Genomic DNA, 26,488 nt, shown 5'->3' with positions numbered 1-26,488 from the left:
CGGTTCTAGGAAGAACCCTCCAAAAGTGAAATGGTTCTTCTTGCTAGAACCTTTAGATAATTAAATGTTTTTTGGTAGAACCCTACATAGAGGGTCATAGGTCGAACCCTTTGCAAAGGGTTCTACCTAGCACCAAAAAGGGTTCCCCTATGGGGACAAACCGAAGAACCCTATATGGTTCTATTTAGCACCTTTTTTTCTAAGCATGTAGTGAAGCGGAATGTAAAAAATGGCTCAACTTACCCCACTCTCCCCTATTAAGTCTCAAGGAGACCCACTGTGTTGTAACGCCACACCAGGAAGAACAGAGAAAGGGGAAAAACCCTCTGGGCTCACATACAACAAGCTTTATAGCCAAAACTCTGCATGGGGCTACAATGAGGAAGTGAAATGACTGCATTTGTCTTTTGCTTCCTTGCTGGCAATGGTCTAAGTAAAGTCTCAGGAGACTTCCTCATATGAATAAAAACAGTACACACAGGTTCTGTCTCTCAACGTGACCGAGGTGGCTCTCTCATTCACACAGCAACAGGCTCTCTACCAGACAAGCAGGCTGATGCTTCTTCTAACCACCACAACAGTAAGTAGAGAGAGAGCAAAATTAGCATCTAATATCCAAATCTTGTTGAGCTGCAAGGGTTTACAGTAGATAAATGTTTGTAACTTCTTAGAGCCGAAGTAATTTTTTTGTTATCACTTCTTAGAGTAAAAAAAAAAGGATTTTTTTTGTTAGTTTTTGTTTCTGTGATAGTTCATTTGGATTATGTGTCTTCCTGATATACATTATATTTGTGTACTTAAAAGAGACTACCCACTGGGCACACAGTCATCAACCAGTTCTGTTTTCATATAATTTCAAACAGCATTGTAAACATTGAAATTAGGGTAAAACTTCAACTTCAATACATTGACTTAACCTGACTAACAGGTTGTTGCATCAATCTAATTTCAACATAATCATCAGAACTATGTACTGTGTATGTAGAAATTGCGTTGAAAATTCCATGTAGAAATTATGTTGAATATTAGACATTGGTTATATGACCTTGTTTCAATGTTGATAGTAAAATGGTATGTTTGAATCAAAGTCATTGTTTCAACGTCATGCCATCAACCTAAATAAAGAGGTAAATTGAAACAAGATGCAAATGCACAGTCCAAGGATTCCTGCCTGAATAGGAAAACCTCTGGTCTTTGTGGTTGAATCTGTGTTTGGAATTCACTGCTCGACTGAGGGACCTCATAGATAATTATATGTGTGGGGTACAGAGATGCGGTAGTCATTCAAAAATCATGTTAAACACTATTATTGCACACAGAGTGAGTCCATGCAATTCATTTTATTCCTGACCGTATGTAGGCTTGCCATAACAAAGGGGTTGAATACTTATTGACTCAAGACATTTCAGCTTTAAATTTTTTATTCATTTGTAAAATGTTTGAAAAACATAATTCCACTTTGGCCTTATGGGGTATTGTGTGTAAAAAAAATAATCTCAAATTAATCCATTTTTAATTGAGGCTGTAACACAACATTTTTTTAAAGTCAAGGGGTGTGAATACTTTCTGAAGGCACTGTATCAGAAATAAATCCGAAATAATAAAGGCCAATAGCTCATTATTTTCATAAATAAAAGGAAATAAATAATCTCAAACTGCAGTGGTCAAATGATTTGCACACGGAAGCAAGCACCAACAAGCATCACATGTGCATTGAGCGTGGCAAATGCACTCTACAAATTAAATATTACTTTTATTATATAGACAGAAAAATATACATGTAAAAGCTTAATTACATAAAGGAATATTCGCGGGAATATAGCCATAATATAAACAACAGAAAGGAGAAGGGAACATATTTGAAAAGTCTACAGTTTAAAAAATACATTGAGAAGAAGCTGCTCCCTTGTGTGGATGCTACTTCTCAAAAATGTTGATATTTCTTATAATATCTATTGTGCTATTTTTTTATTTGATTGGAGAAAGAAAATGGTGCAATAAACTAGATAACTATTTACCACAAAATACAGTTGAAGTCGTAAGTTTACATACACCTTAGCCAAATACATTTAAACTCAGTTTTTCACAATTCCTGACATTTAATCCTAGTAAAAATGCCCTGTCTTCGGTCAATTAGGATCACCAATTTATTTTAAGAATGTGAAATGTCAGAATAATAGTGGAGAGAATGATTTATTTCAGCTTCTATTTCTTTCATCACATTCCAAGTGGGTCAGAAGTTTACATACACTCAATTAGTATTTGGTAGCATTGCCTTTAAATTTTTTAACTTGGGTCAAACGTTTCGGGTAGCCTTCCACAAGCTTCCCACAATAAGTTGGGTGAATTTTGGCCAACTCCCCCTGACAGAGCTGATGTAACGGAGTCAGGTTTGTAGGCCTCCTGCTCTCACACACTTTTTCAGTTCTGCCCACAAATTTTCTATCGGATTGAGGTCAGAGCTTTGTGATGGCCACTCCAATACCTTGACTTTGGTGTCCTTAAGCCATTTTGCCACAACTGTTGGGGTCATTGTCCATTTGGAAGACCCATTTGCGACCAAGCTTGAACTTCCTGACTGATGTCTTGAGATGTTGCTTCAATATATCCACATAATTTTCCTTTCTCATGATGCCATCTATTTTGTGAAGAACACCAGACCCTCCTGCAGCAAAGCACCCCCACAACATGATGCTGCCAACCCCTTGCTTCCCTTTTTCCTCCAAACATAATGATGGTCATTATGGCCAAACAGTTCTATTTCGGTTTCATCAGACCAGAGGACATTTCTCCAAAAAGTACGATCTTTGTCCCCACGTGCAGTTGCAAACCGTAGTCTGGCTTTTTTTATTTTTTTATTATGGCGGTTTTGGAGCAGTGGCTTCTTCCTTGCTGAGCGGCCTTTCAGGTTATGTCGATATAGGACTCGTTTTACTGTGGATATAGATACCTTTGTACTTGTTTCCTCCAGCATCTTCACGAGGTCCTTTGCTGTTGTTCTGGGATTGATCTGCACTTTTCGCACCAAAGTACGTTCATCTCAAGGAGACAGAACACGTCCTTCCTTCCTGCGTGGTCCCATGGTGTTTATACTTGCGTACTATTGATTGTACAGATGAACGTGGTACCTTCAGGCGTTTGGAAATTGCTCCCAAGGATGACTCAGACTTGTGGATGTCTACAATTTCTTTCTGAGGTCTTGGCTGATTTATTTTGATTTTCTCAAGATGTCAAGCAAAGAGGCACTGAGTTTAAAGGTAGGCCTTGAAATACATCCACAGGTACACCTCCAATTGACTCAAATTATGTAAATTAGCCTATCAGAAGCTTCTAAAGCCATGACGTCATTTTCTGGAATTTTCCAAGCTGTTTAAAGGCACAGTCAACTTAGTATATGTAAACTTCTGACCCACTGGAATTGTGATATAGTGAATTATAAGTGAAATAATCTGTAACAATTGTTGGAAAAATGACTTGTGTCATGCACAAAGTAGATGTCCTAACTGACTTGCCAAAACTATAGTTTGTTTACAAGAAATTTGTGGAGCGGTTGAAAAACGAGTTTTAATGACTGCAACCTAAGTGTATGTAAACGTCCTACTTCAACTGTATATACAAAATAATAGAAATAGGAGCAAATCAGCCTGAATATCAGGACACACAACTGAAACGCATTTCAACAACTAACTAATATGCACATTGCATGTGAAACTGTTCTTTAGAGATTACAACTCCTCTGTCCCCACGAAAAGTGTGTTTAGGGATCCATCTACATTCATTCCATCTGGGTGGGCCTATTGACCCAGCTGTGGACACATACTACAGACTGGTGCATAAAGACATACACAATATATACAAAAGTACGTGGACACCCCTTTAAATTAGTGGATTAGGCTGTTTCAGCCAAACTGTTGCTGATAGGTGTATAAAATCGAGCACACAGCATTGCAATCTCCATAGACACACGTTTGCATTAGAAAGGCCATACTGAAGAGCTCAGTGACTTTCAATGTGGCACTGTCATAGGATCCACCTTTCCAACAAGTCAGTTTGTCAAATTTCTGCCCTGCTAGAGCTGCCCCGGTCAACTGTAAGTGTTGTTATTGTGAAGTGTAAACGTCTAGGAGCAACAACAGCTCAGCCGCGAAGTTGTAGGCCACACAAGCTCACAGAACAGGGCCGCCAAATGCTGAAGCGAGTAGCACGTATACATCATCTGTCCACGGTTGCAACACTCACTACCGAGTTCCAAACTGCCTTGAAAGCAACGTCAGCACAAGAACTGAGCTTAATGAAATGGGTTTCCATGGTCGAGCAGCCGCACACAATGCCAAGCGTCGGCTGTAGTGGTGTAAAGCTCGGCGCCATTGGACTCTGGAGCAGTGGAAACGCGTTCTCTGGAGTGATGAATCACGCTTCACCATCTGGCAGTCCGACGGACTAATCTGGGTTTGGCGGATACCAGGAGAATGCTACCTGCCCCAATGAATAGTGCCAACTGTAAAATTCGGTGGAGGAGGAATATTGGTCTGAGGCTGTTTTTCATGCTTTGGGCCCCTTAGTTCCAGTGAAAGGAAATCTTAACACTATAGCATACAATGACATTCTAGACGATTCTGTGCTGTCAACTTTGTGGCAACAGTTTGAGGAAGGCCCTTTCCTGTTTCAGCATGACAATGCCCCCGCACACAAAGCAAGGTCCATACAGAAATGGTTTGTCGAGATTGGTGTGGAAGAACTTGACAGGCCTGCACAGAGCCCTGACCTCAAAAGTCCCCGCAGCAATGTTCCAACATCTAGTGGAAAGCCTTCCCAGAAGAGTGGAGGCTGTTATAGCAGCAAATGGGGGACCAACTCCATATTAATGCTTATGATTTTGGAATGAGATGTTTGACGAGCAGGTGTCCACATCAAATCAAATCAAATCTAATTTATTCATATAGCCCTTCTTACATCAGCTGATATCTCAAAGTGCTGTACAGAAACCCAGCCTAAAACCCCAAACAGCAAGCAATGCAGGTGTAGAAGCACGGTGGCTAGGAAAAACTCCCTAAAAGGCCAAAACCTAGGAAGAAACCTAGAGAGGAACCAGGCTATGAGGGGTGGCCAGTCCTCTTCTGGCTGTGCCGGGTGGAGATTATAACAGAACATGGCCAAGATGTTCAAATGTTCATAGCCTTTTAAAATGATAAACTTGGATTAGCTAACACAACGTGCCATTGGAACACAGGAGTGACAGTTGCTGATAATGGGCCTCTGTCCGCCTATGTAGAGATTCCATTAAAAATCAGCCGTTTCCAGCTACAATAGTCATTTACAACATTAACAATGTCTACACTGTATTTCTGGTCAATTTGATGTTATTTTAATGGACAAAAAAATTTGCTTTTCTTTCAAAAACAAGGACATTGTAGTGTTTATCAAGCAAGTATTTTTACATTCCACAAGTATTATCAGATCAACTGTTTTGTACAGATAATTATCAGACTCAAGCACAAATGCTGGTGAACACTCAAATAAAAATGTTTCACAAATGTAGTGCACTGGGCCTTAACTAGTCCTGTATTAGCGTACAAACGCAGCACCTCCACCCCCAAACTACTTCCTGTGGCTATGCCCTTATGATATCACCTTACCTCCTTACATTCATTCTATTGATGAAAACCGTTGTTTACCTCTTGTGTCGCACACATTTCATTCAACATTTAATTCTAGCTCACAATCAAGGACAGCTGTGTATTCCCTTAAACAGTGGTGAAGTGTGGGCCTGTGACTATGTAGCCTTGTGACACTGTCCTACTGGACTCTGTGCAGGTACCTAGTTAAGTGTAATGGAGTACTATGGTATGTTGGAATCTTGTTATCTTCCTGCAGATGGCAGTATTGAGTCATGACCTGAGGGCCCACTTATTTTCTTTCTCCAATCAAATCTAAATGTAGACTTTTCAAACATATTCCGTTCTCCTTTCTCTTTTTTGTATTATGGTTATATTCGGAATCTCACTAATATCCCTTTATGTAACAAAACTTTTAAGTGTGTATTTTTCTGTCTTTATATTAATAATAATAATATTTAATTTGTAGGGCGCATTTCCCACACTTAATGCATATTTGAAGCTTGTTGGTGCTTGCTTCTGTGCGCAAATTATTTGACCACTGCAGTTCGAGATTATTTATTCCCTTTTATCTATGAAAAGAAGCTGATACTGGCCATTTGTTTATGATATATTTCTGATATTTTATCTTAATTCAATTAATTTATATTATGGTGTTTCTATACCAAGAAAACTCTAATACATTTTACAGTAGCCTATGTATTGCCTACCTAAAACATCCATTGATACATTTGAAGTCCTTYAAAATAGAAACGACATATCCTAATGTTAGAAAGTAAAATATAACCTAGATATACATTGCATTTTGAAAGGATTCAGACCCCTTGACTTTTCCACGTTGAGTTACAGCCTTATTAAAACATTTATTAAATTGTTTTCCCCCCTCATCAATCTACACACAATACCCCATAATGACAAAGCAAAAGCATGTTTTAGAATTTTTTGCAAAACAGAAATATCACATTTACATACAGTGGGGCAAAAAAGTATTTAGTCAGCCACCAATTGTGCAAGTTCTCCCACTTAAAAAGATGAGAGAGGCCTGTAATTTTCATCATATGTACACTTCAAATATGACAGACAAAATGAGAAAAAAAAATCCAGAAAATCACATTGTAGGATTTTTWATTAATTAATTTGCAAATTATGGTGGAAAATAAGTATTTGGTCATCTACAAACAAGCAAGGATTTTCTGGCTCTCACAGACCTGTAACTTCTTCTTTAAGAGGCTCCTCTGTCCTCCACTCGTTACCTGTATTAATGGCCCTGTTTGAACTTGTTATCAGTATAAAAACACCTGTTCACAACCGCAAACAGTCACACTCCAAACTCCACTATGGCCAAGACAAAGAGCTGTCAAAGGACACCAGAAAACAAAATTGTAGACCTGCCACCAGGCTGGGAAGACTGAATCTGCAATAGGTAAGCACTTGGTTTGAAGAAATCAACTGTGGGAGCAATTATTAAGAATGGAAGGCATACAAGACCACTGATAATCTCCCTCGATCTGGGGCTCCACGCAAGATCTCCACCCCGTGGGGTCAAATGATCACAAGAACGGTGAGCAAAAATCCCAGAACCACACGGGGGGACCTAGTGAATGACCTGCAGAGAGCTGGGACCAAAGTAACAAAGCCTACCATCAGTAACACACTACGCCGCCAGGACTCAAATCCTGCAGTGCCAGACGTGTCCCCCTGCTTAAGCCAGTACATGTTCAGGCCCGTCTTGAAGTTTGCTAGAGAGCATTTGGAGATCCAGAAGAAGATTGGGAGAATGTCATATGGTCAGATTGAAACCAAAATAGAACTTTTGGTAAAAACTCAACTCGTCGTGTTTGAAGGACAAAGAATGCTGAGTGCATCCAAAGAACACCATACCTACTGTGAAGTATGGGGTGGAAAACATCATGCTTTGGGGCTGTTTTTCTGCAAAGGGACCAGGACGACTGATCCGTGTAAAGGACAGAATGAATGGGGCCATGTATCGTGAGATTTGAGTAAAAACCTCCTTCCATCAGCAAGGGCATTGAAGATGAAAACGTGGCTGGTCTTTTCAGCATGACAATGATCCCAAACACACCGCCCGGGCAGTCTCCAGATCTCAACCCCATAGAACAATCTTTGGAGGGAGTTGAAAGTCTGTGTTGCCCAGCAACAGCCCCAAAACATCACTGCTCTAGAGGAATCTGCATGGAGGAATGGGCCAAAATACCAGCAACAGTGTGTGAAAACCTTGTGAAGACTTACAGAAAACGTTTGACCTCTGTCATTGCCAACAAAGGGTATATAACAAAGTATTGATTTTTTTTCTCATTTTGTCTGTCATAGTTGAAGTGTACCTATGATGAAAATTACAGGCCTCTCTCATCTTTTTAAGTGGGAGAACTTGCACAATTGGTGGCTGACTAAATACTTTTTTGCCCCACTGTAAGTATTCAGACCCTTTACTCACTACACAAGCCACTCCTGCGTTGTCTTGGCTGTGTGCTTAGGGTCATTGTCCTGTTGGAAGGTGAACCTTAACCCCAGTCTGAGATCATGAGTGCTCTGGAGCAGGTTTTCATCAAGGATCTCTCTGTACTGCTCCACTTCATCTTTCCCTCGATTCTGACTCGTCTCCCAGTCCCTGCAGCTGAAAAACATCCACACAGCATGGTGCTGCCACCACCATGCTTCACCGTAGGGATGGTGCCAGGTTTCCACCAGACGTGACACTTGGCATTCAGGCCAAAGTGTTCAATCTTGGTTTCATCCGACCAGAGACTCTTGTTTCTCATAGTCTGAGAGTCCTTTAGGTGCCTTTTGGCAAAAAAACTGTCTGATTAGGATGAATAATATCCGACAATACCTTTTTAATGCTTTGCGCTATGCATTTTGCGAGAAACACTAAAGTGTAAGTGGCCTCCAATTTTTGAAACGAACTGGATCTTTATATTTACCACTTGGATCCTGTTTCACAAATAATGAAATCATACCTTATTGTTGAGTATCTGATAATCTGCCATTTTTATAGGAGTGTTTAAAACATGTTAATAATGGTCCTCTGAATACATCAACAAAGGTTTGGTATACCTCAACTGGTATGCCATCCAGCCCTGGAGTTTTCCCAGACTTAAAGGCTTTACTTGCATCAAGAAGTTCCTCCTCTGTAATTTGGCCTTCACATGAGTCTTTCTGTACAGCTGTTAATTTTACATTATTAATAGAAAAAAAATCCATACAATTAACTTCGGTTAGTGGAGATGGAGGAGACTGAAACGAAAACATATGCCAAAGTACTTGCTTCCTCTTTCAAAATATTCTTTAGTGAATCATGGGTGATTCCGTCATTAGTTTCAGTTAAAAAAAAAATTGTAGCATTTCTATGTTGAAGATAAAAAAGAATATGGGGCATTTTTCTCCATATTCCATCCAGTTCGCTTTATTTTTTATAATAAACTCAGCAAAAATAGAAACGTCCTCTCACTGTCAACTGCAAACTTAACATGTGTAAATATTTGATTAAGATTCAACAACTGAGACATAAACTGAACAAGTTCCACAGACATGTGAATAACAGAAATTGAATAATGTTGATGTTATCCCTGAACAAAGGGGGGGGGGGGGGTCAAAATTCAAAAGTAACAGTCAGTATCTGGTGTGGCCACCAGCTGCATTAATACTGCAGTGCATCTCCTCCTCATGGACTGCACCAGATTTGCCAGGTCTCGCTGTGAGATGTTACCCCACTCTTCCACCAAGGCACCTGCAAGTTCCCAGACATTTCTGGGGGGATTGGCCCTAGCCCTCACCCTCCGATCCAACAGGTCCCAGATGTGCTCAATGTGATTGAGATCCGGGCTCTGCGCTGGCCATGGCAGAACACTGACATTCCTGTCTTACAGGAAATCACGCACAGAATGAGCAGTATGGCGGTGTTATTGTCATGCTGGAGGGTCATGTCAGGATGAGCCTGCAGGAAGGGTACCACATGAGGGACGGAGATGTCTTTCCCTGTAACGCATAGCATTGAAATTGCCTGCAATGACAACAAGCTCAGTCCAATGATGCTGTGGACACACCGCCTCAGACCATGACGGACCAACCACCTCCAAATCGATCCCACTCCAGAGTGCAGGCTTCGGTGTAACGATCATTCCTTCGATGATAAATGTGAATCCGACCATCACCCCTGGTGAGACAAAACCACGACTCGTCAGTGAAGAGCACTTTTTGCCAGTCCTGTCTGGTCCAGCGACGGTGGCTTTGTGCCCATAGGCGACGTGTTGCCAGTGATGTCTGGTGAGGACCTGCCTTACAACAGGCCTACATGCCCTCAGTCCAGCCTCTCTCAGCCTATTGCGGACAGTCTGAGCACTGATGGAGGGATTGTGCCTTCCTGTGTAACTCGGGCAGTTGTTGTTGCCATCCTGATCCTGTGCAGGTGTTGTTACACGGTGTCTGCCACTGCGAGGACGATCAGCTGTCCGTCCTGTCTCCCTGCAGTGCTGTCTTAGGCCTCTTACAATACGGACATTGCAATTTATTGCCCTGGCCACATCTGCAGTCCTCATTCCTCCTTGCAGCATGCCTAAGGCACATTTCACGCAGATGAGCATGGACCCTGGGCATCTTTCTTTTGGTGTTTTTCAGTCAGTAGAAAGGCCTCTTTAGTGTCCTATGTTTTCATAACTCTGACCTTAATTGCCTACTGTCTGTAAACTGTTAGTGTCTTAATGACCGTTCCACAGGTGCATGTTCATTAATTGTTTATGGCTCATTAAACAAGCATGGAAATAGTGTGTACCCTTTACAGATCTGTGAAGTTATTTGGATTTTTACAAATTATCTTTGAAAGACAGGGTCCTGAAAAAGGGACGTTTCTTTTTTTGCTGAGTTCATTTTACATTTGATCTTTCTTGAATAAGTCCCTCCATTTCTTTTTGTTGTTCCTCTAACTTATTCTGTCTCTATGGTACAGTTGTATTGCTATCTATCTGTACTGTTAGTCCTTCTATTTCTTTCGTTAATATGTACTCTTTTGACCTAAATTGCTTTTGTTTTAGAGATGAGCGTAGAATTGCATGGCCTCTAAAGGCACATTTAAAAGTGTCCCATACATTAAGGGGATCTGCTGTACCTATGTTATGTCGGAAATAGTCTGTTAGAAATTCTTCTGTCCTAGGTAAAAAACAGTTATCATCCAATAGGCTTTAATTAAACTTCCAATATCTTCGCCCACGTGGAAATTATGTAAGAGTAATATAAACACCTACATTGTAGAATAAAACTCTGAAATAACACATATGGAATCATGTAGTAACCAAAAAAGTGTTAAACAAATCAAAATATATTTTATATTTGAGATTCTTCAAATAGCCACCCTTTGCCTTGATGACAGCTTTGCACACTCTTGGCATTCTCTCAACCAGCTTCACCTGGAATGCTTTTCCAACAATCTTGAAGGAGTTCCAACTTATGCTGAGCACTTGTTGGCTGCTTTCTCTTCACTCTGCGGTCTGACTCATCCCAAACCATCTCAATTTGGTTGAGGTTGGGGGATTGTGGAGGCCAGGTCATCTGATGCAGCACTCCATCACTCTCCTTCTATGTCAAATAGCCCTTACACAGCCTGGAGGTGTGTTGGGTCATTGTCCTGTTGAAAAACAAATTATAGTGCCACTAAGCCCAAACCAGATGGGATGGTGTATCGCTGCAGAAGGCTGTGGTAGCCATGCTGGTTAAGTGTTGAATTCTAAACATATCACAGACAGTGTCACCAGCAAAGCACCCCTACACCATGACACCTCCTCCTCATTTACATTTACATTTAAGTCATTTAGCTGACGCTCTTATCCAGAGCYACTTACAAAATTGGAAAGTTCATACATATTCATCCTGGTCCCCCCGTGGGGAATGAACCCACAACCCTGGCGTTGCAAGCGCCATGCTCTACCAACTGAGCCACACGGGACCACATGCCCTCCATGCTTTACGGTGGGAAATACACATGCGGAGATCCTCCGTTCACCCACACTGGGTGTCTCACAAAGACACGGCAGTTGGAACCAAACATCTCACATTTGGACTCCAGACCAAAGGACAAATCTCCACCGGTCTAATGTCCATTGCTCATGTCTCTTGGCTTAAGCAAGTCTCTTCTTATTGGTGTCCTTTAGTAGTGGTTTCTTTGCAGCAATTCGACCATGAAGGCCTGATTCACACAGTCTCCTCTGAACAATTGATGCTGAGATGTGTGTTACTTGAACTCTGTGAAGCATTTATTTGGGCTGCAATTCCTGAGGCTGGGAACTCTAATGAACATATCCTCTGCACCAGAGGTAACTCCTGTGGTGGTCCTCATGAGAGCCAGTTTCATCATAGCGCTTGATGGTTTGTGTGACTGCACWTGAAGAAACGCTCAAAGTTCTTGAAATMTTCCYTATTGACTGACCTTCATGTCTTAAAGTAATGATGGACTGTCATTTCTCTTTGCTTATTTGAGCTGTTCTCGCCATGATGCATCAAATCAAATGTTATTTATTTGTCACATGCGCCGAATACAACCTTACAGTGAAATGCTTACTTACAAGCCCTTAACCAACCATGCAGTTTTAAGAAAAATAAGTGTTAAGTAAAAAATAGATAAGTACATTTTTTAAATTAAAAGTAAAAATAATTAAACAGCAGCAGCAAAATAACAATAGCGAGGCTATATACAGGTGGTACCGGTACAGAGTCAATGTGCGGGGGGGCATCGGTTAGTCGCAGTCATTGAGGTAATATGTACATTTAGGTAGAGTTAAAGTGATCATGCAATATGGGCTTGGTCTTTTACCAAATAGGGCTATCTTCTGTATTCCCCCCTACCGTGTCACAACACAACTGATTGGCTCAAACACATTAAGAAGGAAAGAAATTCCACAAATGAACTTTTAAGAAGGCACACCTGTTAATTGAAATGCATTCCAGGTGACTACCTCATGAAGCTGATTGAGAGAATGCCAAGAGTGTGCAAAGCTGTCATCAAGGCAAAGGGTGGCTATTTGAAGAATCTCAAATATAAAATATATTTTGATTTGTTTAACACTTTTTTGGTTACTACATGATTCCATATGTGTTATTTCATTGTTTTGATGTCTTGACTATTATTCTACAATGTAGAAAATAGTAAAAATAAAGAAAAACCCTTGATTGAGTAGGCGTTCTAAAACTTTTGACCCCCATATACTACCCACCACTGCGACCTATATGCTCGCGTTGGCTGGCCGTAGCTACATATTCATCGTCAAACGCACTGGCTCCAGGTCATCTATAAGTCTTTGCTAGGTAAAGCCCTGCCTTATCTCAGCTCACTGTAGCACGCGCTCCAGCAGGTATATTTCACTGGTCATCCCCAAAGCCAAAACCGAATTTGGCCGCCTTTCCTTCCAGTTCTCTGCTGCCAATGACTGGAACGAATTGCAAAAATCACTGAAGCTGGAGACTTATATCTCCCTCTCTAACTTTAAGCATCAGCTGTCTGAGCAGCATACCGATCACTGTTCCTGTACACATCCCATCTGTAAATAGCACACCCAACTACCTCATCCCCATAGTATTACTTTTGCACCCCAGTATCTCTACTTGCACATCATCATCTGCACACCTGCTGTCTTCAATCAGGATCTCAGCGATCACTGCCTCATTGCCTGCATGCGTACTGGGTCTGCGGTCAAACGACCACCCCTCATCACTGTCAAACACTCCCTAAAACACTTCAGCGGGCAAGCCTTTCTAATCGACCTAGCCCGGGTATCCTGGAAGGATATTGACCTCATCCCGACAGTAGAGGATGCCTGGGTGCTCTTCAAAAGTGCTTTCCATCTCCATCTTAAATAAGCATGCCCCATTCAAAAAATGTAGAACTAAGAACAGATATAGCCCTTGGTTCACCCCAGACTTGACTGCCCTTGATCAGCACAAAAACACCCTGTGGCGTTCTGCATTAGCATCGAATAGCCCCCGCGATATGCAACTTTTCAGGGAAGTCAGGAACCAATATACTCAGTTAGGAAAGCTAAGGCTAGCTTTTTCAAACAGAAATTTGCTTCCTGTAGCACTAATTCCAAAAAGTTTTGGGACACTTTAAAGTCCATGGAGAATAAGAGCACCTCCTCCCAGCTGCCCACTGCACTGAGCATGGGAAACACTGTCACCACCGATAAATCTACAATAATCGATAATTTCAATAAACATTTTTCCACGGCTGGCCATGCTTTCCACCTGGCTACCCCTACCCTGGCCAACATCTCAGCACCCCTTGCAGAAACTTACCCAAACCCCTCTGCTTCTCCTTCACCCAAATCCAGACAGCTGATGTTCTGAAAGAACTGCAAAATCTGAATCCCTACAAATCAGCTGAGCTAGACAATCTGGACCCTCTCTTTCTAAAATTATCCACCAAAATTGTTGCAACCCCTATTACTAGCCTGTTCAACCTCTCTTTCTTATCATCTGAGATTCCCAAAGATTGGAAAGCTGCCGCAGTCATCCCCCACTTCAAAGGGGGAGACACTCTAGACCCAAACTGTTATAGACCTATATCCATCCTGCTCTGCCTTTCTAAAATCTTCGAAAGCCAAGTTAACAAACAGATCACCGACTATTTCGAATCTCAGCATACCTTCTCCACTATGCAATCTGGTTTCCGAGTTGGTCATGGGTGCCCCTCAGCCACGCTCAAGGTCCTAAACGATATCATAACCGCCATCGATAAAAGACCATACTGTGCAGCCGTCTTCATCGACCTGGTCAAGGCTTTCGACTTGGTCAATCACCACATTCTTATCGGCAGACTCAATAGCCTTGGCTTCTCAAATGACTGCCTCGCCTGGTTCACCAACTTCTTCTCAGATAGAGTTCAGTGTGTCAAATCAGAGGGCCTGTTGTACGGACCTCTGGCATTCTCTATGGGGATGCCACAGGTTTCAATTCTTGGGCCGACTCTTTTCTCTCTATATATCAATGATGTCTCTCTTGCTGCTGGTGATTCTCTGATCCACCTCTACGCAGAGGTACACCATTCTCTATACTTCTGGCCCTTCTTTGGACACTGTGCTAACAAACCTCCAAACGAGCTTCAATGCCATACAACACTCCTTCCGTGGCCTCCAACTGCTTTTAAATGCTAGTAAAACTAAGTGCATGCTCTTCAACCAATTGCTGCCCCCGCCCGCCCGACTAGCATCACTACTCTGGACTGTTCTGACCTAGAATATGTGGACAACTACAAATACCTAGGTGTCTGGTTAGACTGTAAACTCTCCTTCCAGACTCACATTAAGCATCTCCAATCCAAAATTAAATCTAGAATCGGCTTCCTATTTCGCAACAAAGCCTCCTTCACTCATGCCGCCAAACTTACCCTCGTAAAACTGACTATCCTACCGATCCTTGACTTCGGCGATGTCATTTACAAAATATCCCCCAACTCACTACTCAGCAAACTGGATYTAGTCTATCACAGTGCCATCCGTTTTGCCACCAAAGCCCCATATACTACCCACCACTGCGACCTGTATGCTCTCGTTGGCTGGCCCTCACTACATATCCATCGCCAAACCCACTGGGTCCAGGTCATCTATAAGTCTTTGCTAGGTAAAGCCCCGCCTTATCTCAGCTCACTGGTCACCATAGCAACACCCACCCGTAGCACGCGCTCCAGCAGGAATATTTCACTGGTCATCCCCAAAGCCAACACTTACTTTTGCCGCCTTTCCTTCCAGTTCTCTGCTGCCAATGACCTGAACGAATTGCAAGAATCTCTGAAGCTGGAGTCTTATATCTCCCTCTCTAACTTTAAGCATCAGCTGTCTGAGCAGCTTACCGATCACTGTTCCTGTACACATCCCATCTGTAAATAGCACACCCAACTACCTCATCCCCATAGTATTACTTACCCTCTTGCTCTTTTGCACCCCAGTATCTCTACTTGCACATCATCATCTGCACATCTATCACTCCAGTACTAATGCAAAATTGTAATTATTTTCGCCTCTAGGGCCTATTTATTGCCTTACCTCCCTACTCTTCTACATTTACACACACTGTACATAGATTTGTCTTAAAATGTTTATTTTATTTATTTATTTATTTTGTGTTATTGACTGTACGTTTGTTTATGTGTAACTCTGTTGTTGTTTTTGTCGCACTGCTTTGCTTTATCTTGGACAGGTCGCAGTTGTAAATGAGAACTTGTTCTCAACTGGCCTACCTGGTTAKATAAAGTTGAAATAAATAAATAAAAATAAAGTCGGCATGTGTCTAGTCTGGTGCAGAATGAATATTCTGGTTTGAGATTAAATGGTGTGAGGGGATGTGGTTAGATGTAGATTATTCAAGCTGTGAAGAGGTATAAGATCATCAACACTGTTCTCACTTTCTCACATGCAAGTGAACATGGGGGTGTAGGGTACCTGAATGTAAAGTGATCTTCAACTTGTTATCTCAAGGTTTGTGCATGTAGATGACTAACTGGCATGGTATGCTTCTTTGTTCGAATATATATTAAAACATGGCAATGTTCGTRTTAGCGTGACATTGACTTCCTCTTTATCCAAGAGGCAATAAACAAGTCTCTTATCAAAGTGAAAACACCACTGCCTTTCAAAGTCAAATGCAATCAGGATGAAAGGGTGCTATGAAGGAACAAATGATAGGGGTGGATGGTATTTAAACATAAGGCCTAACAATTGTATGTGTGCATACAAGTGTAACTTCACATGCTAAAATAGAGACAAGGAGTTTCACTGAGTGCTTGTTCACTGTTCACTGTCTACGATCTGTGTAAAATACACATGATCTTAATATTGTTGACAACTTCTTGCTGTTCTTAGAGTTAAGCACATCCCGGAACCAGAATAGAAGGTAAAGGGTGGAGTGAACCTGTATGGTATGTATGTCACTTTTCACCCTCCCAGTCATTAGTGCAGTCACTTTGTAAAATAATTGTTAGGGTTTTCCAGATTATTTTTAGAAGATGTCTGACTGGGTTGGTGTTAAGTTTTTGCAAAACAAATGTCACAAAACATTTCTGTTTTACGACAAACATCCTCAACGATTCCAGTGGTGTATATTTGTTATGACAACGGACACCACTGGTATCAGACACCAAATGAAAGCATTAGAGCAGGGCTTTATTTAAGTTGGCCTGAGACTACAGGGGCTTTCTCGACCTGTTATGACGTGCGTGTGTGATCATGAGGCTGTGGCAGCGCAAGCAGCCAATTCTATCGCTGCCAGTCTAACCACATTCAAAGTGTCTAAAAGTCCCTCTGACTCCACCATGATACTTCCTGTGTTTACAGAACCAGCGAATGCCTCACCTCAACCCTCGTCTCTTCTGCACCTGTCAGATCTTCCAAAACTGACACTGTTGCTGTGGAAACCATGATGAAATGATAGAAAAGGGAGGCGAGGAGGATTCCCCAACAGACAGAGCCCTGCCAGGAGACTGGAAGGAGGACACCTAGACTACTTAGAGACACTGACAGAACTGAGGGAGGAAGCCTAACTGAGCTAAGGACCAGCAGCATGGACAAGCAGCATGGAAAAGTYGAGCGCTTCCTCAAGCTGGGCTACTCCCACAGTGACATTGTGCGCGTGTTGGAGAGCCTGCGCCATGACGCCCAGACCAACGACATACTGGAGGAGCTGATCAAGACCTGCCAGACCCCCACTACCACCACCCCCACCCCATCCATACCAGCCAGCCGCTCAGCCTACTCCAGCCCACAGCTGATCCCCCGAGGCTGCAGCTCTCCCCAGCCCAGCCAGCCCCTGCGGCCCAGCTCAGCTACAGACAGGGATCCCACTGGGGGATTCAGACCAGTGGTCATTGATGGAAGCAATGTGGCCATGAGGTGAGTGTACTGATCCTCCATTTAGGACTATAGGGATTGTAGCATTAGATGGATAAAGACAGAGTACTGGATGAAATGCTGGCACAAATGAAGGTAATGTAAGTACTAATGGGGAAAAAACACAACAGCACATATGGATTTATCTGGTCACGGACAGTACCTGTATTGTCACGGTATATTGCCCCCATAGAGAGCATGTGAAGTAGTACATCAATGTTCCTTTCATTTTTACTTTATGCGGCTACCTGACTTGTCCTATTCTTGGCAGACGTTACCCACGGAGGTATAAATAACGGTGTTACCGTTGCGTGCCAGTAACTGAATGCTATATCCACTCCAGTTTCACTTCACAGACCAACTCATCTCACGCTTCCTCGTTAATAGAGAGGGAAGCGAGAGTGGGCGATGCTTTGAGGTGAATTTCAGAAGAATCTGCGGTGGCTGGCAGGTGACCACAGGTGTATTAGAGGATGACCTTTGCCTTCAACATAAATAACTCGTATTCAGATGCAATGGCAATTGGCTATCGATCAATAGCAACAGATATGCTATAACAATAGTGAGAGGAAAAACAAGCTAAAAATACTCTGAGATAATCAACAGGTGATGGTGGGAGGAGATGAAACTATAGTAGAAACCGAGAGGAACAAAACAACATGTTCACTTCTCATAAATCGGAGAACTTCTTTCTGACACAGATCACTCGTATTGAATTAGATCTGCTTTTTGTGGGGGACTGTTGCTGAACTTTGAAGGTTTCTACTTCTAAGGCACAGTCACTCCTCTCATACTCACCCCGTTGTCAGAAATCTCAGCGACTGTGCAGTTTGCTTACAAAGCCACCTTTGATTACTTAAGTCCTGAGTTTCCTTGTCCCTAAAGGTCTCTGTCTGACTGGAGAGAAAAATAAATTCTACCCAAAACACTGTCTCAACTTTCTAAGCAAAGGACATCTTTCTACTAATCATTGTGTATTTTCTATAACATCATTGTTGTGCTAGTGTTGTTGTTGGGTTCGGTGCCCCAGTGGTTTTAAAAAGGCAATGAGGTCTTATGTTTGGTGCAAAGCTGCCTACCACTTCCTGATGGTTGATTGCTCTATTTACTGCTGCCTGTAGGCAAATCATCCTCTCTCAGTGAGCTGCTGTCATTCAGGCCCTTTGAGACCTCCACACAACAAGTCTTAGACCTATCTAAAGTTCTGCTGGAGACATCACGCCACTACTATACGGGATGCTGCAGCTCACATCTGTCATACGAGGTTAAATAAGTGTAACATTATATCTTATCCAAGCTTTTCTAAGAACAGAAGAGTAGTGTTGTTGAAGAGGCACACAGAGATTCTGAGACTTCCTGTTATTCCAGTTTATAGTCATTCGGGGAGATAGTTTTCCCTTAAGACTGGTTTTTGGGATTGAAGGACACACAACAGTCTCTTTGCTGTTGTTCTGCAAAAGAGTTCACATGAATTGGAGTAGTTGGGTCACACGGCTGACAGGCTTTCTGAGAAGGGAAAAGAGACGTGACAGCTGTTTAGAAGTGAAAAAAGGAAGCTAATTTTCATACTCTGCCCCTGTCTTTGTAGCCATGGCAACAAGCAAGTGTTTTCATGCCGGGGGCTGCTGCTGGCAGTCAGGTGGTTTCTGGAGAGGGGTCTTCGTGACATCACTGTGTTCGTGCCCCTGTGGAGGAAGGAGCAGCCCAGTCCCGAGGCCCCCATGACAGGTAGGACACACACCTGTTATACTGTCTGACCAGGGATAGATGGCACTGTGGAGCTAAAGGTCACCAACACACAGAGATCTACAATCCCTTACAAAACAGATTCGTTTTGAAACTGCAGTACAAGTGCTGTGGTATTTTGCAGAATAACTGCAGTTGAACTGCAGTTATACTGCACTGTAGCTGCAGTTACACTGCAAAAGGACTACAGTATGGACGCAGTATTTGCAGCATATTGCTGATATATTGCACTCTGACTGCAATCTTTTTTCGTAAGGGACATTAATGGTCCAGGTTTCAATCTTCTTTATGGTCTTTTATAACTGAGAATTGTTGTTCACACCATGTCTTCGGACCAAATGGCACCCTTTTCCCCTATGTAGTGCCCATAGGGCTTTGGTCAAAAGGCTCAGGTCAAAAGTAGTGCACTATATAGGGAAATATTTGCCATTTGGGACAAAGACCATGTCTTGTTAATGGTTGACATACGATCCATCAACTCCGTGAAACCCTAACCTCTTGTCACGTGGCCCTGCAGATCAGCACATCCTCCATGAGCTGGAGAAGAGGACGATCCTGGTGTACACCCCGTCACGCTGCGTCAACGGGAAGAGAGTGGTGTGTTACGACGACCGCTACATCGTCAAACTGGCCTACGAGTCCGATGGCATCGTTGTGTCCAATGACAACTACAGAGACCTGCAGATAGAGAAGCCAGAGTGGAAGACATTCATAGAGGAAAGGCTGTTGATGTACAGCTTTGCCAATGACAAGTAAGTCCCAACACTGAATCACTCAGCAAAGGTCAAATCAAATCAAATCAAACTGTATTTGTCACATGCGCCGAATACAACAGGTGTAGACCTTGCTGTGAAATGCTTACTTACAAGCCCTTAACATCTATGAGGGTACCTGATGCAGGGCCTATAAGGAGGATATAAACCATTTTAAATTGGGGTTGGGGACAGGGATACAGTACGAGAGATGGTTCCACCACCTACAAAATCACTCCAGCTTGTAAACATATGATATATCTGTAACAAAGGCATGACTTCCAAGAGTTTTGAGCATCATGCTTACTTTGTCTTTCTATGACTTTATATTCGAGGTTCATGCCTCCAGATGATCCTCTAGGAAGGAATGGCCCAACGATTGACAACTTTCTGATGAAAAAGCAGTGGACCCCAGAAAACAAGCAGCAGCATTGCCCGTATGGTTGGTAGATATTTTTACAATACACTTTTATTTTCAGTTTCCTTTCTCATTTATCTGGGGGGTGTTTGACTGTAACTCATCCAATATGAGCCAGCTGAGCAGGATTTGATTTCCAATTTGTGATTAGCAGTTGGGTCTTGGGATTTTATTTGGTTGCCTGTCAGTTGTCTGTTGGCCATAAGAGAGCAGCTCCACTCCAAGGCACAGTACCACTCACAAACAAAAGGCCTTTTTATCGACACCCAGGATAATAGAGCTTCAGATTAAACGGCAGGCCTGGGATTATTCCTGTCAGGGGAGTACAAAGCTCCCTCATAGCACTCCACCGTGTACCTAGTGGATCAAAAACAGGCTGGAGACCAGACCTTATTTTTGTTTGCCTTGCTAAGTGTGTTTACAGTACTGAAGAAGGGGGGGAGAGGGCTTTACAGTACACTCAGACGGACACACATCCTTGTTGACAGTCTCTTTAAAGAGATACATGGTACATCTGCAAGCCGTGTTTTGAAAGCCCATAAATATTCCTTATTTGTTTCTTTCCAGGAAAGAAGTGTACTTACGGAGTGAAGTGCAAGTTCTACCACCCAGAGCGCTCCAACCAATCACAGCTGTCTGTGGCAGATGAGCTGAGAGCCAAGAGCAAACCTACTGCTCAAACAGACAGGGAGCGGTCATTTCTTCCCTCAGGCCCCAGCCCTGCTCTGATCCAGGAAGTCAGCCAGGAGGCCCACACTTACTCCCCTTATGAGCTGGATCTAACTACTACTCATCTATACAGATATCTATCCACACCGCCTCCCCTTATAAAAGAAGAGCATTCCCATTCCCACAGGGCTTCGCCTAGCGATCAGTTCACCAGCCAGAGAAAAACAGGCAGCCCAGCTCTACACCACAGGTCCAGCCTCCGCCTCTGCCCCAGCCCAGACACTGACGAGGCCTTCAGCTCCCTGGAAGCCTCCCTGTCCAGACTCTATGGCCAGGACCACACCAACAACACCAAGGGGCCAGTGGTGTCCTACACCTACAGCAGTGGGGTGGCCAACTGCAGCCAGCGCAGTGGGGACTTCTACCCTTCCAGCACTTCCAGCAGTCACAGCCACACCAGCAACCAACAGAGGCTCAGCCTGGGTGGACCCTCCTCAGCCTGGGATGCCCCCCAAAAACTGCCACAGTGTGGCTGTGACGACTCACAAAGCTTTGAGTGCAGCCCGTGCATGTACAGACACCAACATCTCCAGCCACGGCTAGGAGAGTGCTCCTATGCTGTTCACAGTAACCATATCCATTTCACAGAGCAGCAGTACCTCCAGAGTCCTCCCCCACAAAGGCAGAGGCACAGCCTCCCAGAACACAGCCCGGGACAGGGCCTCTCTGGCGAGAGAGTGGGGATGACCAGGTCCAATGGAGGTAAAGCTCCAGAGAGTGAGCAGAGGAGGAGTGTGAAGAACCAGCTCAGCACCCTCTTCCCCCACAGCATGGTAGACTATGTGATGAGTGTGTACCCACACACCCTCAATATGTCAGAGCTGGTGCCTCTGATTCAGAGGTTCCGAATCAGCCACATTCCTTTCTAACATGCAAGACCTGTGATGATTTCTCTGTAAGCATTAAACACAGTAGTCCTCAGCAGACTAGAGGAGGAAAGCTTGAAATGTAGCAATCTGAGCTGAATGTGTTATGTATGTCAAGTGCAATGCACTACTGTCTCCTGAATGATGCTAGTTCATTTTGAATCTAGCATTGACTTAAATATATTCAAAGCAGCATGTGTTGTTTTATCATGTAGCCTCAAACTGAGGGAAGCTATAATACAAAATGGATGTTGACCTGTATGGTATGCAGAATAATGCGGTCCTTGTCATGTTTCTTATCCATATTAAACATAAGTCATTGGCAATTGTCTGATTATCCATCTCATTTACACACTGCCATGCTCCCTGCACTTTACCGTACCAACTATTTTAGGTCTCTACTGCCATCTATTGGAGTGAGGAGAAATGATCCAAAGACAATTGTCATCACGTCACCACAAGCCAACAACCAATGGAATGGAATCAACAAGTAGAATATCCAGTAAGAAATCCAGAATAGATTTTTTTTCTTTTTTCTTTTCTTTTTACAAATAACTTATCTGTTACAAAGACAGTTTTCCCAGCTAAAATCAAACACACTTTAGATATCCAAATGATTTTATTTTATTTTATTAATAAAACAAGTATGAACTGACTCTTCACACCGAGCTTTGCAGATAAAGCTGAAAACTGGGTTTCTTTGGGGGTTTTAGAGGGAAAAAAATATGACATAAGTGCTTAACAGAGACAACAAAGAATTTAGCTTCTACCTAATCGTTTTAACAATATACTAAGCTTTGGTAAAAAAAAAAAAAAAGAAACTTGATTTGTGACTGCATAGATAATCAATACAAATGCCAATCTAAGGCATTAATGTAAGGCAACATGTAAAAAAACTTCACAAAGAATAATAAACTATTCCACAATTAAGGTAAAATCATTACAATGGTAAACTTTTAAACCATCCTCATCAAACAAAAGCTTCACAGGACAAATTAAACCAAATAAAAACAAGATACAAAGAGGACAGTCACCATTTTGTCACACTTTACTAGAAATGTAAAGATGGCACTGTCCTTGTCGTCTTTTTTTGGAGGATATATTCTAAACTTCTGGCCAGGAGGAGATATGGTAGGGCACATACCTATATAAATATCTGCTGATTTGAAACAGGAATACTTTAAAACATATTCATTCTGATCTTTGGGACACTAGAAAACCCTATTTAAACTGCATAGCAAAATACTCTGATTCTGAAAGCCCTCAGGAAACAGTTGCCTTCCACCAAGCTGTACATAGACAACACACCTTAATACAATTACCAAAGTCTTTTCTTCCATCCGATTTGAAAGCTTCTATTTTGATGCAAGTTTTAGGATGAACTAAAAATTCATGGGTCTCGTGACGCTGAGGTGTAAAAGTCCCCAAATATTAAACCTACATTCCAGTTGTCTGATAAGATGTCATTCTGCTTCTGAGCTTTTTTCACTAGTCCAAGAGCTCTGGCATCCTAGAAAACTCGTCCATCTTTAGATTTTGCTGCATCTGCAGATCGTACACAGGAAATTCTGCATTTACACAAGCGATGAACAACAGACTGAGTGAACGAAGCTTCAGGACTGCAGAGTTTTCATACAACTGCTCCCCTTTTTTACACGATACTTAAATTCTCACAGAAATCAAGTAAAGAGCTTAAAAGGGACACTGTGCTTATTGGTTTGAAAGAATGGAAACAAAACAAAGTTAATAAAGTCTATAAAGCTATACTTACAGGAAATACATGTGTTTCATAGAGTGAGGAAGAAGGCATTTTAAGGCACATTCAAAAATTATGTACAGTAAAAAGCTCAAGGGTATTTCCTCCCTCTATGTACTGTACACAAAAAGCATGCAATTTATTTTCCGTTCTTTTTACTGTAGATTGAAGAGATTGATAAGGGACACWACAGGGGAGAACGAGAGGCAAGTTTTGGTGGCAGTAATAACACTGTGAGTTTCCCCCAGCCATCCTATAGAAACAGCAACCAAACAAATAGTCCACAAGTAGTCTGTTAGTTTTCCCTTCAGGTGTGAGGTGACAGCTGACCAAAGTTCCCATTCCTGATTAGGCCATCACAAATCAGCAAAGGCACGTTGGCACCCATGTTGGTTTTCGTGCGTGTGTGTGTGTGCCCTCACACTGCAGGACACCGATAATACTGTATAAGGAAGCAGCGAGGCATCCCCAGGGGTAAAGTCGCCCGTCGAGCGTTGAGCAGGGGGGTGACCCACGCATGCAGAGACTCCAAGGTGAGGTATCATCCAACTCTGCTGGCTAAGTAAAGTAACACAACCTGTAAACACTATCCAGTCAAGCCTTCAGCATTCTACAAACCTCGGAGGAGGGGGGGAGGAACAGGCCCAAAATGGAAAAAACTACAAACCCTGTCCATTCATTTTCTTACCACTAGCAAAAGAAAAACCTTTCAAATCTAGTTTCTTTGATTCTCATTGAAAAGTGGAGCGGGGTGTTGGGTATTGTCGGCGTCTTTGTGGCTCAGAAGTGCCGTGGGAACTCGCACTGTTCACAGCGGTTGAGGGCCGGGTGGTTGAGGAAGGTGCAGGCCGTGCAGCTCCACTGCGTCCCCTCGTCTTCCTCCTGGTCTGACTCTGGATAGAGGGAGGGAGGGAAAGAGAGAGGGAGGGATAGAAAGAGGCGTTAGTCACCCAACAGACTACAGAGATAAACACACAGACAGCTGCAGGCAATGAACATCAATCAATGTGGGCTCAGACTGTCAAGAGTGAATCAATGTGTCAATCAATGTGCTGGTTTGTGTTTCAGCAATAAAAATGGTATTTTGTCACTGCACCACTGATGGTTTGAATTGGCAGTTGGTAGTTGCTGAATCACTGTGGTTCTTTAACCCTCCAGGATGTGTCTTGCACAAGAAAATGATTAAAGGGGCAAACCGCAGTTGAAACAATAACAAACCGTTCCCCCGCCCTTTTCAGTAAAAAGCAGAGGGATGGGCCTGGAGAAATACAACCACTCTCAAATTCATAGACAGAGCTATGGATGCAAGTACTGACCATTGATGATATTAAAATGATAGATTTAACCATGTTGAGACTATAGTGTTTGTTTACATGTACTTTGTTCACATTGGAGTAAAACAAGCTTATTCTTTGGGTTCTGATGGGGTACAACAGTTGAACTAAGCTCCTGAGGCATTTATAAGTTATATTCTTCAATAATCAATGGGTATATATCATTAGTTTATAAGTCCAAAAATGGATGTAGCAACTGCATATTGCCCTTTTAATGCTAAGAAAGTATCCGAGTGCTAAGAGAATCCTGTCAAATTTTCAAATAACAGGAAAACCTTTCATCAACAAATGTGCTGAAGGGATAACTCAAGTTATTTTCTAGTGGTCAATGATGCTTTCTAAATATGAAATGGCAAAACGTTATGTAAAGGTCATCTGTTGTAAGGTTGTTATGGTGTGCAGGTTGGATGGACAGGACTGACCCAGTATGAAGGAGGAAAGGGGAGAGGTTGGACCACTGGGACAGACAGAGGGACAGACGGACAGACGGACAGAGCTACAGGTACCAACCCAGAGGGAGAGCAGCGGGAGGAGGAGGGGCAGAAGAGGGCTCCATGGTTAGCGTGGAGGTGACATTAAATATTCTTCTGTCTGTCCCCTGACCCTCTGGCTCTGACAGGTCCCAAGCACAGGATGGAGGGAAGGAATGAAGCAAGAGACAGAGGAGAGGAATGGCATGAAAACAAAGATGACATATGCAGAGGTGAAAACAACACCGCAAGTATGAATGAAAACACCAATGACGCCAGGTTTTACAGATACTTGAATGAAAACACTTAGGATGAAAGGTAACATATGTGATGAGAATGATCTAAACAATGCAGACTTTACCCAGATAGACAGAAATAACCCCTGATAGAAAACATCACAAGTACAGATCTCAAGCCCCATTATCAATATATATTCATTGATGACTTAGTAAAACACCAAGAAAGGAGAGAGGGAAAGTGGAAGCGGAAGAGGGTCAGGTTGTCCAGAGGCGACCATGCAACCTTTCCTAAACTTACCAACACGTAAAGTACCTTTGGGTTTGGGTGGGACAGGACCTAGGAATCCAATGTTGTCATAGAAGTTATGAATTGCACTGGGATTAAAGTGGGGTCCTGCGACAAACAGGACAGAGACATCATAAGCTAAACTGAAAGCATCAGTACGCATAGCACACGAACATACAGTTGAAGTCGGAAGTTTACATACATCTTAGCCAAATACATCACAATTCCTGACATTTAATCCTAGTAAAAAGTCCCTGTTTTAGGTCAGTTGGGATCACCACTTCATTTTAAGAATGTCAGAATAATAGTAGAGAGAATGATTTATTTCAGCTTTTATTTCTTTCATCACAGAAGTTTACATACACTCAATTAGTATTTGGTAGCATTGCCTTTAA

The 26,488-nt window shown here is 42.5% G+C and overlaps 2 protein-coding genes across 12 annotated transcripts in view; one reads left to right on the top strand and one right to left on the bottom strand.

Annotated features, from left to right (window-relative positions):
• The first annotated feature begins 417 nt into the window (after positions 1-417).
• On the top strand, positions 418-22,334 carry LOC111954007 (probable ribonuclease ZC3H12D). Of its 2 annotated transcripts, none has more exons than XM_023973492.3 (6): positions 418-580; positions 16,994-17,500; positions 19,086-19,225; positions 19,761-19,995; positions 20,331-20,437; positions 20,981-22,334. In XM_023973492.3, the coding sequence occupies exons 2-6, from the start codon at positions 17,172-17,174 to the stop codon at positions 22,009-22,011; spliced, it is 1,842 nt and encodes a 613-aa protein (XP_023829260.1). In that variant the 5' UTR covers positions 418-580; positions 16,994-17,171; the 3' UTR covers positions 22,012-22,334. The 2 variants fall into 2 exon arrangements, with proteins under 2 accessions (XP_023829260.1, XP_023829259.1); XM_023973491.3 differs by having other exon boundaries at positions 16,946-17,500.
• Positions 22,335-22,624: 290 nt separating this feature from the next.
• LOC111954242 (TGF-beta activated kinase 1 (MAP3K7) binding protein 2) overlaps positions 22,625-26,488 on the bottom strand; it is a 73,651-nt gene continuing 69,787 nt past the window's right edge. For 2 of the 10 annotated variants that reach the window (XM_023973803.3, XM_023973804.3), the window contains exons 6-8: positions 26,106-26,201; positions 25,609-25,710; positions 22,625-24,657 (exon numbers count right to left, since the gene is read on the bottom strand). In XM_023973803.3, coding sequence (XP_023829571.1) covers positions 24,545-24,657; positions 25,609-25,710; positions 26,106-26,201 — 311 coding nt within the window. In that variant the 3' untranslated portion in view covers positions 22,625-24,544. The remainder of the gene's footprint in view (positions 24,658-25,608; positions 25,711-26,105; positions 26,202-26,488) is intronic. The other 8 variants (XM_023973805.3, XM_070435962.1, XM_070435963.1 and 5 more) reach the window with 8 other exon arrangements.

The sequence above is a fragment of the Salvelinus sp. IW2-2015 genome, linkage group LG28 (assembly GCF_002910315.2).
Source record: "Salvelinus sp. IW2-2015 linkage group LG28, ASM291031v2, whole genome shotgun sequence".
NCBI lineage: Eukaryota > Metazoa > Chordata > Actinopteri > Salmoniformes > Salmonidae > Salvelinus > Salvelinus sp. IW2-2015.
This window is presented reverse-complemented; position numbering and strand designations above follow the sequence as displayed.